This window comes from Phalangium opilio, unplaced genomic scaffold (genome assembly GCF_054372755.1).
Source record: "Phalangium opilio isolate 3A_F unplaced genomic scaffold, DU_Popi_V2 ptg000003l_1, whole genome shotgun sequence".
Lineage (NCBI taxonomy): Eukaryota > Metazoa > Arthropoda > Arachnida > Opiliones > Phalangiidae > Phalangium > Phalangium opilio.
Window position 1 is genome coordinate 8,864,473 of NW_028324145.1, and position 15,646 is coordinate 8,880,118.

The 15,646-nt window shown below is 36.5% G+C and overlaps 1 protein-coding gene across 5 annotated transcripts in view; it reads left to right on the forward strand.

The window, feature by feature from the left end:
• The window catches only part of LOC149717590 (cell adhesion molecule Dscam1-like), a 101,122-nt gene that overhangs the window by 63,642 nt on the left and 21,834 nt on the right, over positions 1–15,646 (forward strand). For all 5 annotated transcript variants that reach the window (XM_089840258.1, XM_089840247.1, XM_089840261.1 and 2 more), the window contains exon 5: positions 13,796–13,943. In XM_089840258.1, the coding sequence (XP_089696384.1) occupies positions 13,796–13,943 (148 nt within the window). The remainder of the gene's footprint in view (positions 1–13,795; positions 13,944–15,646) is intronic.

Below are 15,646 nucleotides of genomic sequence, written 5' to 3' on the forward strand. Positions count from 1 at the left end.
ATTTTGAAACTTTTGAAAGATCTTCGGATTTTTCAGAAAATACAAAATCCTATTTGTATTTTCACTGGAATTTTGGATTTGTTTTTGGAATTTTCCCCGAGCGTACGGGATTTTTTGGATATGACGGACCCCTCGATCAATTTCATCCTGGTATTGGAAAGATGGAGAAACGGGGGTGTTTCCCATCTTCGGGAACAGTGTAGGGTTATAATGATCTCAGGGATGTACAGGAATGGAGATTTGCAAGGAGGAAATAAATCGGGACTGCTTCTCAAATGGGCGTATAACAATGCGTTCGACGCTTTACATCCCCAGGTGAATTGGGCAAAGAGAGAGAGAGAGAGCCTAGCCGTGTCGGTTACACACGTATCTCTGACTAGGCCTACAGTAATACGAATCCTATCAGGCTCAAAATGCAATGAGATTCAAGCTAGTGTCCCATTTTAGGGAGTAAATTGAGTGTAGCTTTTCTACTCGTTGCAAATTGGACGTGAAATTAATTCAACTTGGGAAGCAATCCAAGTTTGCTCCATAGTATAAGTTATAAATTTACAGATTTGCCATACTTCGAACATAACAAATTCCACGATATCAAAATAGGATAATATTGCGAAGCTTATTAAAAGGATGACTTCCCTACGTTTTATGGGAAAGGCCACAATAAAACTTGTACCTTTTTCCCCCCTTCCATAACAGAGTATATAAAATAACGAACATTGGAATAATGTCCATAAGTACATTGTTATACACGATTAGGCTATAACGGCAAACGGGCAACCTGAAGTAGGGTATCACTTTATGTTAGACAAAAAGTATAACATAAGGATTTTTCTGTCTTAAAATGCGTATGCTCGCGTAGTACGTTAACGCGTCATATCCTCTTTAATATGGTAAATGGATAAATGGTTTAAATTTGAAATATTCGTTCAAAAATGCACTTCCGAATAAACAATAAAAAATAAATAAAATAAAAATAGAAATTGTATTGGGAACCTTTCCATTAACCCAATCAATGCATTTCCTTTTAATGTATTAAAAGCACTTTAAGCAATATAACACCTTTAAGGCGTTTCCCACGCCGAAATCACGTTGTAGTTACAAATTTTTTTTACAAATGAAGAAACGACAGCCCAGGTTTCAACCTCCAGAGCAAATTGCGATTGGATAGATAGAGAATCTCGATTACTAGTTTCTCCGAGACTAAAGTTGGAGAGGCGCACATGGCAGCAAAGTCTTAGGGGTTTGGGCTAGCAGTTCGACGACGGTACTATAGTCAAGGATTAATGCGTCGAAACCCGAAAACAAACGATTTCTAGCGTGAGAAATCTCATCCAAGGAAAAGATGCCCTCCCACTCAACACGTTAAAGCACTCTTTTCTTTTCTATACTTCAGAAGGGGAGATATACAGGGTGTTCCAAGGGTAATTATAGTAAAGTCAATTTTGAGTCGAAAATGTACTAAATTCTACGAAATTTTACAATAAGGTGTGTGACTGGAGTGTTTTATGGATGACTGGTTTAGGGTGTCCTCTAAGTCAAGATGTCATTGAAGTTACAATATTTTCGACTCAAAACCATTTTCCCACTGTACTTCGTTTCTATTATTACTCTTTTGTACCACCCTGTATATATGAAAAAAAGGGGGGTTTTCTTCTCTCACTTGGTGTTAGAAGGATTTTTCTACTATTTCCTTAGCTCTTTCACAACGTACTTCTAGAAACACACAATTTTTTAAAGAAGAAAATAGTAAATACTAAATGGGAGATGACCAGCTGTTTCGTGGCACGAGCTGACGTTTCCCCTAAAAAGCTAGAAACGTCCTAGTACTTAGTTCTTTTCTTCTTCTTTATAACGAGAATAGACGTATTACACGCTGGCCAAAGAACGGGTTATCAAGGTGTTTGTTTTTGATGTCTTTACGGCTATAGCCTAAAGTTATGCCGTAACAGACGTTTCGAGATAAGAGTGGCCGGTGCATGCATGGATGGAGTTTAAGAAGTAGCTAAAAATAAAAGTTGATGGTTCAAGGATTTTCAGGTTATAAAAGATTGGTTGAATTGCTAAGCGAAGCCTTTTTTTAGAAACCATTTGGAAAAGATTTAGAGGAGAGACGAGTTCATTCGTTTGGCTGAATTTTGTTGGAGTTTCTCTAGGCCTAAATAGAGAAGTTGGGAAAAGCTTCCATAAGTAGTTTTATGTTTAGCATTTTGGAAAAAGGTCAGATCTAATATACAACAAATCAAAAAGCCGTCATCAGGTCTTCCTGACCTTTTCCTAAACTCATTTGTCAATATTTTTAAGAATATTAATTTGTTTCATCAGGGATATATTTAATTTTAGAAGTAGGAATGGAGAACAGAGTAGCCTGGGCGCGCGTCAAAGTCCAGGACCCCCTTGTCACGGGACGGATGGGTATGAAAGAAGAGGCGGGTCATAGCGACAGAGGTAAAATGGAATTACTTATTTTTCGCCGTCCCCGTCAGCAACGTCATCAAAACTTAGTTTAAGTGAGCCAATAAGATAATTTAAACTTTTCGTCACGTGTTGGAGGGAGGGGCTCTACACTAGGTGTCGGACTGAAGTAAACACTAACCGTTCTCCAGTCCTACTTCTAAAATTAAATCTATCCCTGGTTTTATAAAATTATCTCTTCAGCTTATGTTTTAAGACAAATTATAGACACATGACCAGTAAATTCCGTAAAAATAAGATATGTTTCTCACTAAATCCAATTCTTTGATTACGCTAAAGTTCTTGAAGTACTTAAGTCCATTTTTAAATTCCTTGACCAGTCCCAATCACAACACAAATTAATAAATTAAAAAAACCGGGCACAAGCCACAAGGTCGCTCGCAAATGTCATTTAAATAGCACATAACCCCCTAACTATCCATTAACCTACCCCAAGCAAGCACTCTCTTATATTAGCTCAACAAAACTTCCTCTCCATTACACATTTACTATGAATGAACCCCATTTTAAAGTTTAAAGTTACCTTTCACAAGGTACACACACTATACGGTACAACTAATTCAGGCATTCCTTTGAAGAAGAATTGTAGAGAGGACCCATTAAACTAAGTACCCTCTATTTAAAATTAAAAAGTAATTTAAATAAAAATACCTTTGAAGTAGAGAGAGAGAGAGAGAACATTTTATGAATACGACTGACACAAAAGTCAAGCTTGTCACTTTATCAAATCCAAAATTAGGCCTACGATGTTTTAGTATAATAACAGAGATCAACGTTCTTGAATTTAAAAATAAAAACATTAATTGTAATAGCTAAAGGAGAAATAAAACTGCAGCTTTAAAAAAAATCGCAGAGTTAGCGTATACTTGCTTTTTTAAACAAGCTCTAGCTGGTATCAATTTAAAAATAAAATATACATTTATATATAAAAAAGAAAGGACCAAAACTAACCAGAAGAAAAAGAAAAATTGCCATTTCTTCAAAAGCACGTAACTTCTATTGAAATTCTACACAAATCTAACGCCTTTTCACATTCAATCATCGTAAAAGAAACCAATAAAACAGGAACAGGAAGGAGAACAAAAATCAATCGCAGAAAACCAAACCAAAAATAAAATATATATAGGAAAAGAGAAAAAGCTTCGAGGCACCCTCAAAGAAAAAAAAAATAGGAAAAAAATCCCGAAAAACGAAAAATTCAATGAGAAACGACGACGGCAAGCAGGTCTTGCCTTTCCGCGACTCCAACAAATTTTTTTCTTTCTTTTTAAAGAAGAGGGGGGTGGGGATAAAGGGGAGGAAAAAGTCAAAGGCTGTTGGTATACCATACATCAAGAATTATTTCAATTTTGTCAAGAATATTCGATGGAATAAGAACAGATAAGTCCCCCTCAATTCTGAGAAATTTTTAGCTATATAACTATAAATAAAAGTAAGATCGCATCGTCTGTAATCATCAAAAACGATTTAAAACAGTTTGTAATTTCACCATCAACTTGTCTGATGTCAAGTCCATATACTTGGAGTTGACCGTGGATTGACTCTACTAACCGATAAAAAGTACAAGTGGCTCTAGTTTGCTTTCTTTTAGTGAGGGTTTCAAAGAAAATTGGGTTCCTATAAGGGTCCCTCGACAAAGAACGCGATTAGTCAGGGTTCTAGACCTGATTAATGGGGAAAGTAATGCGATTTATTTGGTGGTGGGGTCAAGTCACCTCCGGCGAACACGAGGTAGTCGGCACCTATAAGGTAGGATGGCCGATATGTGTGTGTGTCGGATTCCCCTTCAAAATTTGTCGCCCAGAAACTTGGCTTACAGGAGGATCGCTCCATACAACCGACCTGTATAAGTCCCCGTGCTGCTGGTCTTCACCGGTACGTGTAAAACGGATATTAACCTTTAACCTTATTTAAAACGAGTCCAGAGAAAAGAAGAGCTAACAACACCACCACTAAACGTTTCGCAAAAAAAAAAAAAAACTTATACCAAACACTTTTATTGCTTAAAGATAGTACCCAAGAATCAATTTCTTCTACTGGCATGTTATAACCGAATCACTTCATGACGGTATAGAAGAGACACTTCTGTATAATCTATGGTAGAATATATGGTATATATTTACGGGGGCAACATACGCCCTGACGCACAGTCGTACCGCCCAAGGGGATAAACAACTCTTTTGTATTCCACACGAAGCAAAAGTTTCCGACGTAATAGACTTCTAATACCTCCAACTTCAACTCCCCCTCGTCCCTTTCGATACCACCGAATCTTTATTCTCGAGAAAACGAAACGAGTGGGGATCGACTAAAAAAAAAAGAGAAGAGAAAGAAAAACTTTCCTTCGTATTGACCCACACTATTCCAAAACCGAACTGAACTGCTATAGATAGAAAGGTACCATAGATAGAGATAGATAGATCCCAATAGATTCGACCGACTATAACGAAAGGTCTATACGGAAAATATAAAGGCTTCGGGACAACGATGGAGATAGGCTATACGGTTTAAACCCTCACGAAATGCTTTGATTTTAGTTGGAGTCTTATATCAAGAAGTGATATCTAGTTTATTAGGGAGAAGGTATAAGTATTCGCGCGCTATAGTCCCAGTCCCCCTTTCAAAATACAAGGGGGGGGGGACGTAAAAGGAGGCCGGGCTATTTCGCTGCCTCTCCTCAGTCGGAAAATATGACTGTAATTTTCGTCATTCGCGTCGCCTTGACGCGAGTTTTCACGAACCAATGAGATGCTGGTTGTAATTTAGAGGGGCGGGGATTAACTCCGGACAGGCTACGTTTGGACTGGAGATAAAGCTGGAAATGTGGCCAATTTATACCTTCTCCCTAATAAACTAGATATATCACTTCTTTCCTACATCGAAAAGGCCTATTTCTTCCTTATATTCCATGTTTTAAAGACACTATTCATCATAAATGGCTAGTATATAAGATTTTAAAATTACTGAAGACTTTACTTATAATCAAAAGTAACAGGACACTAAACATAATTGACTCGCGGAGTAAACGTATAAATTTATATTTATATAAAGCACCGAATTTATAAGTGAAAAGATACCGTCAGAGTGTATTTGCTTAAAATGATGTTCGGGTTGAGAGGACATAGCCGGGGGGAGAGAGAGAGAGAGGTTAGATAAAATAACCCCATCATCATGCACCACTTTTAAATTGGAAATCAACTTTGGCAACTTGGTGGTGGTGCATGGAAATTTTCACTTTAATGGTTCGATACCGCTAGGGAGATTGGGAAAAATCAAGCAATACCCCTTTTTTTTACCCAGGATACCTTTCATTTCACGCGCCAATAACCTTATAAATAGGTCGCGAGAATTTTCCCCAACCAATGTCAAAACGAGTCGCGCTGAGAGAAAATTTTACAAATTCACTTTGGGGGCCATGTAGGTATCTACATAGAAGGAGAAAAAGCTTGCAGTTGGGAATCAATACCGACGAGGAATACGTTGGCAATTTGTTTATTTTTGAAAGGACAACCAAAATGAGAGACGGAACGGAACGTGCGACTCATAGTAATTTGTTTTGGGGTTTCTAGAAAAATCGGCGCGAGTTTAAAACTCTGGTGGTAAGAATAGGCTACAAGGCTAATTGAGAAAATCATGGTTCATACAACATTTGGTAAAAACAGATTTCCCTGACATTTCCAGGTATTTCTCCCATAAATTTCCGTTACATTTCCAGCTATTTTTTCCTTAACTTCCCTGAGATTTCTTGATATTTTTCCCTTAAATTTCCCTGATATTTTTCCCTTAAATTTCCCTGATATTTTTCCCTTAAATTTCCCTGATATTTTTCCCTTAAATTTCCCTGATATTTTTCCCTTAAATTTCCCTGATATTTTTCCCTTAAATTTCCCTGATATTTTTCCCTTAAATTTCCCTGATATTTTTCCCTTAAATTTCCCTGATATTTTTCCCTTAAATTTCCCTGATATTTTTCCCTTAAATTTCCCTGATATTTTTCCCTTAAATTTCCCTTAAACTTCCCGAGTATTTTAGCCAACAATTTATTTCCATGACATTTCCAGATTAACCAGGTTTGTATGAACCCTGAAAATGGAGTCAGAGATCCTCTATATATACTTAACACGGTTAGATTATAGATAGCTATCACAGAGGGCTATCATGGCTTCATTTCCCAGCCAAACCGCGCCACCAGGAGCCACTCTGCTCATCTACCACCAATTCACAGTCACGATAAGCCCCGCCCCATCTAAGACCAACCCATGAAAAAGAACGAGTGTAAAACATACTTAAGACTTATCGCATGAACTTATGCCAAAATTCAAATCTGGCTTGAATGACTTAAATTCAATATTCGATTAAACCATCCCTGTATGGCAAAATCATCCTAAACCAAATTTAAAAATAGCTCCCCAATTTCTATTAGAAGCTATAGCAGTGGTGTACGGTACTCCACCCAACAAAACATTTTTCTATGTAAATTCCTTGATAACAAAACCAGAAAAAGAACAGAGAGAAAAATATATTGGGGAGTTAAAAAGGAAAAAATCCAAGGAGCTGAAGGGAATCTTTGTGCGTATGAGAGCGAGAAGGGTTTCTTTCAAAAATGATGTTGGAATTTCGTCATCTGTCGTTGATTGATTCTGGCCCCTTTCCTTGCACCCACTTTTCTCACTGCCTTTCGCTTTGATGCCTTTGTTCTTCGAAGCAAGCTTACTTAGCTTCTTTTTTTTCTATAGAGCTACGTCGCCTAAGGCCCCTTCAGACGACACAACGTTTTCACTCATTTAGATGAGTCAACTTGAGTTGAGTAAACAGAAGTTGGACTTAATAAATCACCAAATTATAAATTGATCGCTGACCAATTTTTTGACCCAACTAGTTGAATCAAAAGTTGTATCGTCTAAAAAGGCCTTTACTCGGAACAGAGAAAGTCAAAAAGAGAGAGAAAGAGCTTCAAACCTTCCTCCTTTTGATGACGGAAACAGCCCAACTTTCTTCTCACTTTTCTTCTCTCTCTCTCGTTTCGTTCAATATAAGTTCTTCCGAACTACTTACACGTGCGAGACTTAAAACAAGGTGTATTAGTACGCCGTACCTTATTACAGTTTACAATTTGCGCTTGAACAAGAGTAAGAGTGTATTACCGCCTTCTCCGTTCTACTATAGCTATATAGGGTTCGATATTGGTGTCTTCTTGGAGGAGACATTGTAACCTCGTTTCTTATGGACCATTTTCATTTTAGGATCGAGCTAACATCTTCCAATCGCCTTTTGTCTAGTCTTAACGTGTCTAAGATAATGTCACGGTGAAGTTATACGTATTATTACAGAAAGAGTCGATATAATAATGCGCTGTATCTTGTCGATTACGATTTAGCAAAGGCGCGGATATACATAGATACAACATAAAAAAAATCCCTTTTTTCTTCACATAACAACAGCCAGACAAGGAGTTTATCGAATAACTTCGTTGTCAGGGGAAAAAATAACAAAATATCCGCATTCTTTTGCAGGGAAAGAAAGAATCTCTTTGAATTGCCGAGAAATTTGATTGCATTTCAAAAATAAAGATTCTTACCATCGTATCCTACCACAACTAGAGTATGGTCATAATTTCGTATTTCGTTTATCATAAGTTTATAAGTGATATGTTCCATAAGTATGACGACACTACCTAAACTTCGTAATGCAAAGGACTTACAGCTCGTGCTAGTTCGAGAACGACGCAAGCGAGAATTGAAGTCCTACACTCGGTTTATTAATTTTGCAGGACTTCCATCTAGCTCCTATTTAGTCTGTACTAAGTCTTTGACATCGCCTCACCAGGCGTCGCTTTACCTCGTATCTATGACCTACCTCACTCACTTCATGACAAGCTCCCGTTTCTAAGTTACCAGTGACAAACTTTCAGACGGTTCTTTCAAAGAATATACAAACATACTCGAAAACAAACCATAAAGAAAGAAAAGAATACAGAAAAAAACATCAAATCAATATTCAAACGTTGAAGCAATTTTTCGCGCTAAAATAGGGCTCAATTTTCCATAAAAGAATAGAAATTCGTGTTACTACACAATGCAATACCCCCGTTTATACGTGAAAAGCACCAGTATAGATTCATCCTCTCAAACTCATACCAGAGATTAGAATCGCAACGAAAAGGGATCGAAATCCTTACATAAGATGAAAAAACGAAACCTCTACTATACAATAAGCTCCATCGATTGCATTATATTCGGGTTTCTTCAAAGGCGGACTAAAAAAACCTCAGCCAGCGTTCAACCCCCAAAACTTCTTATATATCTTTTCTTTAGTCCTTTTTTATTATCTTTGCTTATAAAAGGAGAAATTCCTTTTTGAAAATGTTCGCGAGTGTGAGAGAGAGAGAGAGAGAGAGAAACAGAGAAGAGAGAGGAGCAAAATCCCTTCAACTTTAAATGGAATCTATATCTTATCTCTGAAAAACACGAAGAGCCATCCTAAATCTCAGATTTTACTTTTGCAATGAGATGAATGGTACGGCGAAGTAATATGTAATGTAAATATATCTGGGGAAGAATGTTGTAGATCTAAAACTAAGACTGAGATGGACAACTATACAAGAGTCCCTTCGCTACATTAAAAAAAGGGGGATTTCTGTTCCCACGCAGGAAAAATTACGACGATCTAGGCAAAACCGGAGTCTCTACTCTCTACAAAAAAATAAGTATGGGATTATTAGATCCGGAGGGTTTATGGTATGGTTGGGGTATGAACCACGATAACCCCAGCGCAGTCTACTCCCACCAAAGTATAGGGAATAATTCTACTAAATACAATTCGCAAAATTAATATCTTTATACTGTATATATGTTCTTTAATTAAGAACATATATACAGCGTGTTTCATAGAGGGTGGTAGGAATAAAAGTACAGCGGGTTTTTAGTGAAGTGCGATTTTGAGTTGATAATTTAACTTCTATAAAAATTTTGTCCTAAGGGCCACAGTGTTTTAGGTATGATCCCTTAAATTTAATTAGGGGTCATCGGTAAAACAATCCAATAATAATTTGTAAATTGTGTCGTAAAAGTTACATTTTCAACTCAAAATTAATTCCCCATACTTCAGTCCTACCATAATCATTGGAAAACCCTGCGTAAATCCATTTAATTTAACCAATTAACAAACGTTAATTCCATTCCATTTATAATTTATCGATCTGCGTATTTAAAATCATTGTTAAATACAAGGTTCGTAACTTCACAACAAATTTCCAAAAACCCAACATCTGAAGAGATAGAACGATCAACATCCATTTTCCTGTACCAAGAAGTGATATCTATAGTTCATTAGGGAGAAGGTATAAGATGCCTAAATATTCGCGCGCGCCATAGTCCCAGTCCCCCTTTCAAAATACAAGGGGGGCGTAAAAGAAGGCCGGGCTATTTTTCGTCGCGCTGACATGAGTTTTCAAGAACCAATGAGGTGCTGGTTGTAATTTAGAGGCGGGGATTAACTCCGGACCTACGTTTGGACTGGAGATATCTACTAAACTAGATATCACTTCTTGCCTGCACTATAAATTCGGATTCCATAAATAAGTCAATATTTTCATTGCTGTTTTCCATGTTTACTAATAACCCTGATTTATATTGCGTTTAATGGCATATTTGTTTCCTTGCAAATGTAACAAGGGGCTTGATTGCACCGATATTCGATTGTTCAATTTTGGAGATCTTGTTTCCAGCGCGAGAGAGAGAGAATCTTCTCAAAAGCGTATATTTAACAATAAGCCTTTTACAACAATACTCGATGGGATACCAGGCAAACATGTTCACCCACTTATAAAAGGATTAAATTTGTTCCCTTCGTTTCCCAAACAAGACTCTCCCTATTTCCCAAAACCTTCCCCATTACCTCCTATAATACCTTTTCAAATTTTCAAGTCTCTCCGAGAAACCGGAGAAAACTGGAACAAAAATTGCCTTTTTAATAATACATATAAAAAGATAATATCGTCGCAAAATTGAAAACCATTCATTCTGAATGGATAGGTCGCAACTTGAAAATAAATAAATAAAAAAAAAATTACTTGGATAGCCTTAGGGAACGTATTTTCTTGAAAAATCTTATTATAATATTTTAGCGTGCAAAAGTTCATCCCAAAAAAACCACTCGAGTTCGTCATTTTGATTAAATACAACCTTGAATTAAACGCAGCCTAGCTTCGAGCGCGTAGAATATTCAAACTGAAAAACAAATTATTAAATTTTTATGGTTTTATGAATACGCACGCCAGTTAAGAAAACTTGTCCCGGTAGCTCAAACGAATACTAGGGAACCGATAACGCAGCTTAAACTAAACACGTCAATTCAAACATTCCCTCAATTCAATTAATCTCATCCAAGATGAACGCAAAATAATTTCTTAAGATACAAAAGCTTTCTTTAGTACCTCTCTCAAAAATTCAAAAACAACCAGACACACATACTCAAGAGGAAAAAGGGGGGGGGGTTTCTTAATCCGATTAAGTAGCGTAAAAGCACTTACAGGGTAACACAGATAAGGCTTAGCAGTTTACTAAGCCTCGGTTGAAGAGTTGCGCAAAAAAATATACCCGGATTACGTTAAAGGAAGTGGACGGGAAGATGGGGATGAAGATGAGGATGGAGAGGAGAATATAGTCGCGTGAAACAGAATAAAAATGATGCTTTTTCCCTCATTGTTATCCAAACTTTTCGTTCTCCAAACACGAGGGAAAAAGCAAATGCAAAACACACCGAGGGAATATTAAAATGCTGCTCCAAAAATGAACAAAATGCGAGGAACTGAAGGGATAATAATTCGAGGAAGTAAATAATTCGGAAGTTAAAAGAATTATACCTTTTCTTAATTTTTTAAAATATTTTCAACTGGATTTTTATTATAATTATTATAAAGAGCATTTAAAGCTATGAATGAATATATTGGACTCCCTTGTCTATGTACAGAAAATTAAATTATATTTGAGCAATTAAGTTAACGTATGACAGTCTGAAGTGTATAAGATTCCGATAAATAATTTGTCCCATTCCTTTAATTGGTTAGAATACAGTGAAGAAAACTAGGGAAAACCATTTACATTTTAGGCAGGTTCATCATATAACTTCAAGGTAATTTACTTCTTGGGTAAGGCAAGTTATGACCAAAAGTAAAAAAAAATTATGCCAAGGCTTAGGAAATGAAGCGAAGCGAAATGTTGGAAGAGGAACTCAACGAAGCGGCTCTCGCGGATTCAAAAACGAAAAACGTCAAGAAAAATTTATATACGTTTCTCAGGCAAAAATAAGAGTACTATTTGGACAACCGGTCATTCCGGGAATAGTCTTAGAAATACAAAATAATATTTTGTCAAAATATTTATATATTTCAACCTATTCAAGTTTTGCAAGCATTGCAACTAAAAATTCAATGCAAAACAAAATACTCTTTAACTAAACTTCTAAGTATTATCTCGCTATTAAACAACAATCGTCATAAAATTTATTTAAAATAAACAAAAACGATAAACAATAGTCATTGCCAGTTCAGTTTCGAGGCGTTTGACCTTTGGTACAGGTAAATCATTCGTAAAAATGACAGCCCTACACCTTAAGTATCAAACGAACTTAAAAATGTCTACCTAAAGTTTTTTATAGATTGAAAAATTTTAAAAAAAAAATTCCTTCTAATTTTTCTATATAATTTTAAAAATTATGGGGTGCAATGCGGGGAAACGCGAAACAGGCTGAAACTTCTCCATATATTTCCTACTAGCGCCTGTAGAAATGTTTTTCCCTCTAAACATCTTCAAGAGCAGAGAGTAAAAAAACTACCTTACATTAAATTCGTACTAAAAATAAGCCCATAACGTATTTTAAATACAAGATTGGGTTCGTAAACCTCTCATTTCTTTCTAAAAGTAAAAATATAAGAGCTACACTTTTAGAATATTTCCCAGTCATAAATTTAAAACCAGAGAAAGGAGGGAGGAAAAAATCCATTACCGGGAAAAAGGTAGAAAGGTATGCCCTAAAGGTAATATATCAGTACACAAATAAATGAAGTAGGTATTGTCATGGAAGAACTACGCGAGATGGAACGGCGACGAAGATACCGGAGCCTCTACCAGAAATGTAGCGAGTGACGTAGGAGAGCTCTCCGAGATAGTGGGAACGGAAAGTTCGGTCTGCGCAATATTCGCGCGCCTCTGATTTGTTATTGGTTACAGCTGTTAACATTGAGGTTTAAAGCCGAGGCAGCGCCGAACCGTCCATCTCTCGAAACTTGGCGAGAGTAGCGTAAGCCTTGTTCACTAAAATTTGAAATTGAACTGGCGCGCGCCAACCGACGCGCGCAGCCTTTCCAAGTACCCACCTTTAGGAAGGGAGGAGGAATCTTAAGGGGGTATTCAAGTTTTTGGACGACAGGTTTTTCAACACTAGGGGGCTGTTCCATCTCGCGTAGTTCTTCCATGGTATTGTTTACTCGAAATTTGTTTTTCTTTTAGTTTCTCCCTTATTTTCAATGGTATACCCTTAAGAGCTTAGTTTATCCGAGTTTGCATGGGCTAAGGTATATCGTAAACTAAAGATTCAAGAATACGAAAAAGGGGTATTGAGGAATCACGTGGCACTGCACTCTTGATATCAAAGCAAGATATAAAACTAAGAGTTAAAATAGGAGATATATCCAACATTTTATACTAATACTTAACCTAATCGCTAACATACTTAAATGACTCATCATAACAAAAGTATCCTAATTAAACGAGAATCGCTAACATACTTAAATGACTCATCATAACAAAAGTATCCTAATTAAACGAGAACCGCTAACATACTTAAATGACTCATCATAACAAAAGTATCCTAATTAAACGAGAACGAGGTCGCGGTAATTGCTAATTAGTATTGGAAACTGATAATTTAACGATGAAGAAAGGAAAGCTTCTAAGTTCGTTGATCAAAAGAAAAATTATTTAGAAAAACTAACCAAAAAAACTCAGAAATATCCACATTTAACTCCTCCAAATTTTCAATACGAATCAGAAAGTTGGCGACAGAAAAATTTTAAACCATCGCCTTACGACTGAAAAAATAAAAAAAAAATAAAACCTGGGGTAACGTGTTACAAGACGAGATTTTTTATTAGAAAATGCTTTTCCTATGTTGTATCCGGGCCAAAATAAAACGAGAAAATGTGTACGGTCTAATAAATATCGATTATATTTCCCAAGAAAAACCTTTCAAATTTAGCTCTTTTAACTTTTCCATTTTTGTATATTTCTTTTTCTGCCTTGGTCGTAACCCCAACAACCCCCAGTTCCCGCCAAATTTGAGGAACGATTCGCGGTTCAATCCGTAAGGAAAGGAGAAAGCGCAACTTTGCTATGCGACGCCAAAGGAGATTCGCCCTTGGAAATCCTATGGTTCAAAGACAAGAAACAGCTAGATTTCTCCGAATCAAAAAGGTTTGGGAATACATTTATAAATTCTTAATTACATTAATCAAAAATGTCTTGATTAGAATCAAGACCTAAAAAGTATCGATAAGACTGAGGTTATCACTTGTCTGAAGGATCAGATATTAATTTTTCTTTTTAATTGAAACTTAAATGCATGCTTAAGAAAAAACAACGTTCCATTACCGTTTTCCGTTGAAATAAATTATTTTACTGGTAATCAATTTCAAAAATTTACTTATCTCGGCTTTTCGACCACAATTCCATTCCCCGAAAACATTTTATCATTACATTAATTACTTTTGGGAGAGTACGTGTATGGTTTTTGCGTTTTAAAAGGTTCCTAAAGACGTTACATCTCCATTCGTGACCAGCACGCTTGGCAGTGGAACATTTTAATTATTCTAAAACCAATGGCGCCAAATTCAATAGGGACAGTAACATTTTTACTCGCGGTTTTGCAAAATGATGTAATATCAAGTGTACTTTAGTGAACCGTCGTATTGTTCTTTCTCATAGTTCAGGGCATGATCAGTGTTACTGCCCAATTTCTCTCTCTAGTTTCTAACAATGGTTAGAGACTATTTGATAAGGCGCGGCACAACGTTATATTCTAAGTAGCACAAAAGGAAAATGAATCCATTTTTTTATATTTTGGTTTGAAATTAATAAACTCATGATAGTAGTTATAACGAACAGAAAGTCAAGGGAATGGCACCGGTAATGAGCAGCAAAAAGAGAGGAAATTTTGCTTCAAGGTAGCAGAGGGACATGGTAGTGAAAATAGTAATCTAGAATTTTGTTCGTTCAAACCTTAATATATCATGAAATATTCAAGTGAGGAGGCGGCACTACCTAGAAAGATTGATTTTGGCAGATAACAGCGAAAAAAATTATGTTCTACACACACTGGGACTATGGGAGAGTTTCTGGGCCACAGGTCGCACATGATGAAATTTCAACTCCAGTTTACATCTGTTCGTACTAGTAGCAGGTTAAGCTATTGTTTGCTCAGGTCCTGTTAGTCTCGAAAGGGTTATATAGTCCTCGTAACCAGTGGCGTCGCTAGGCCTTTTTTGGGGGGGGGGGGGGGGCTATAGCCCCCCCAAATTCCAAACTTAGCCCCCCCAAAAATAATCAGTAAACCCTACCAAAAAATTGCTGTTAGCAACCTAAAATTCTGTAGCAATATATAAAAAAATTTCAATATCAAACAGTAAAATTTTGAAGAAAAAAACAGATGGAAACAAGTAAAATGTTTCATGTTCTTTCGAAGGGAGTCCCAATAGTATGGACTAAAAGCTAACCAAAACTAAAAATAAACCTAAGACGAGTGAAAATCCTGGCGCAGCAGTAAGACACGCTACCACTGTGGGGTCGGACATTTCTGATTTTTTGTTTAGGGTCTTTGAATTTTTTTCTTTTTATTCATGTGCTAATTAAATAGATAACGATGTGGCTACTATTAAGTCCCAGCCCTTGGGCCATCTTGTTTATATTAAGTTCTTATAATAACTTTAAAATAGTTTGCCCAGATTTAGCCCCCCCCAAATTTCAAACCCTAGCGACGCTTCTGCTTGTAACTTTTAAAAGGTTGTTATCATGGCTTAACAGACCGCTATTACAGTTTTTTATTGTTTTATAGTTTATTTTGACACGTTATCTCCCAAATGTAATTAATGTAATGATAAAATGTTTTCGGGGAATGGAAT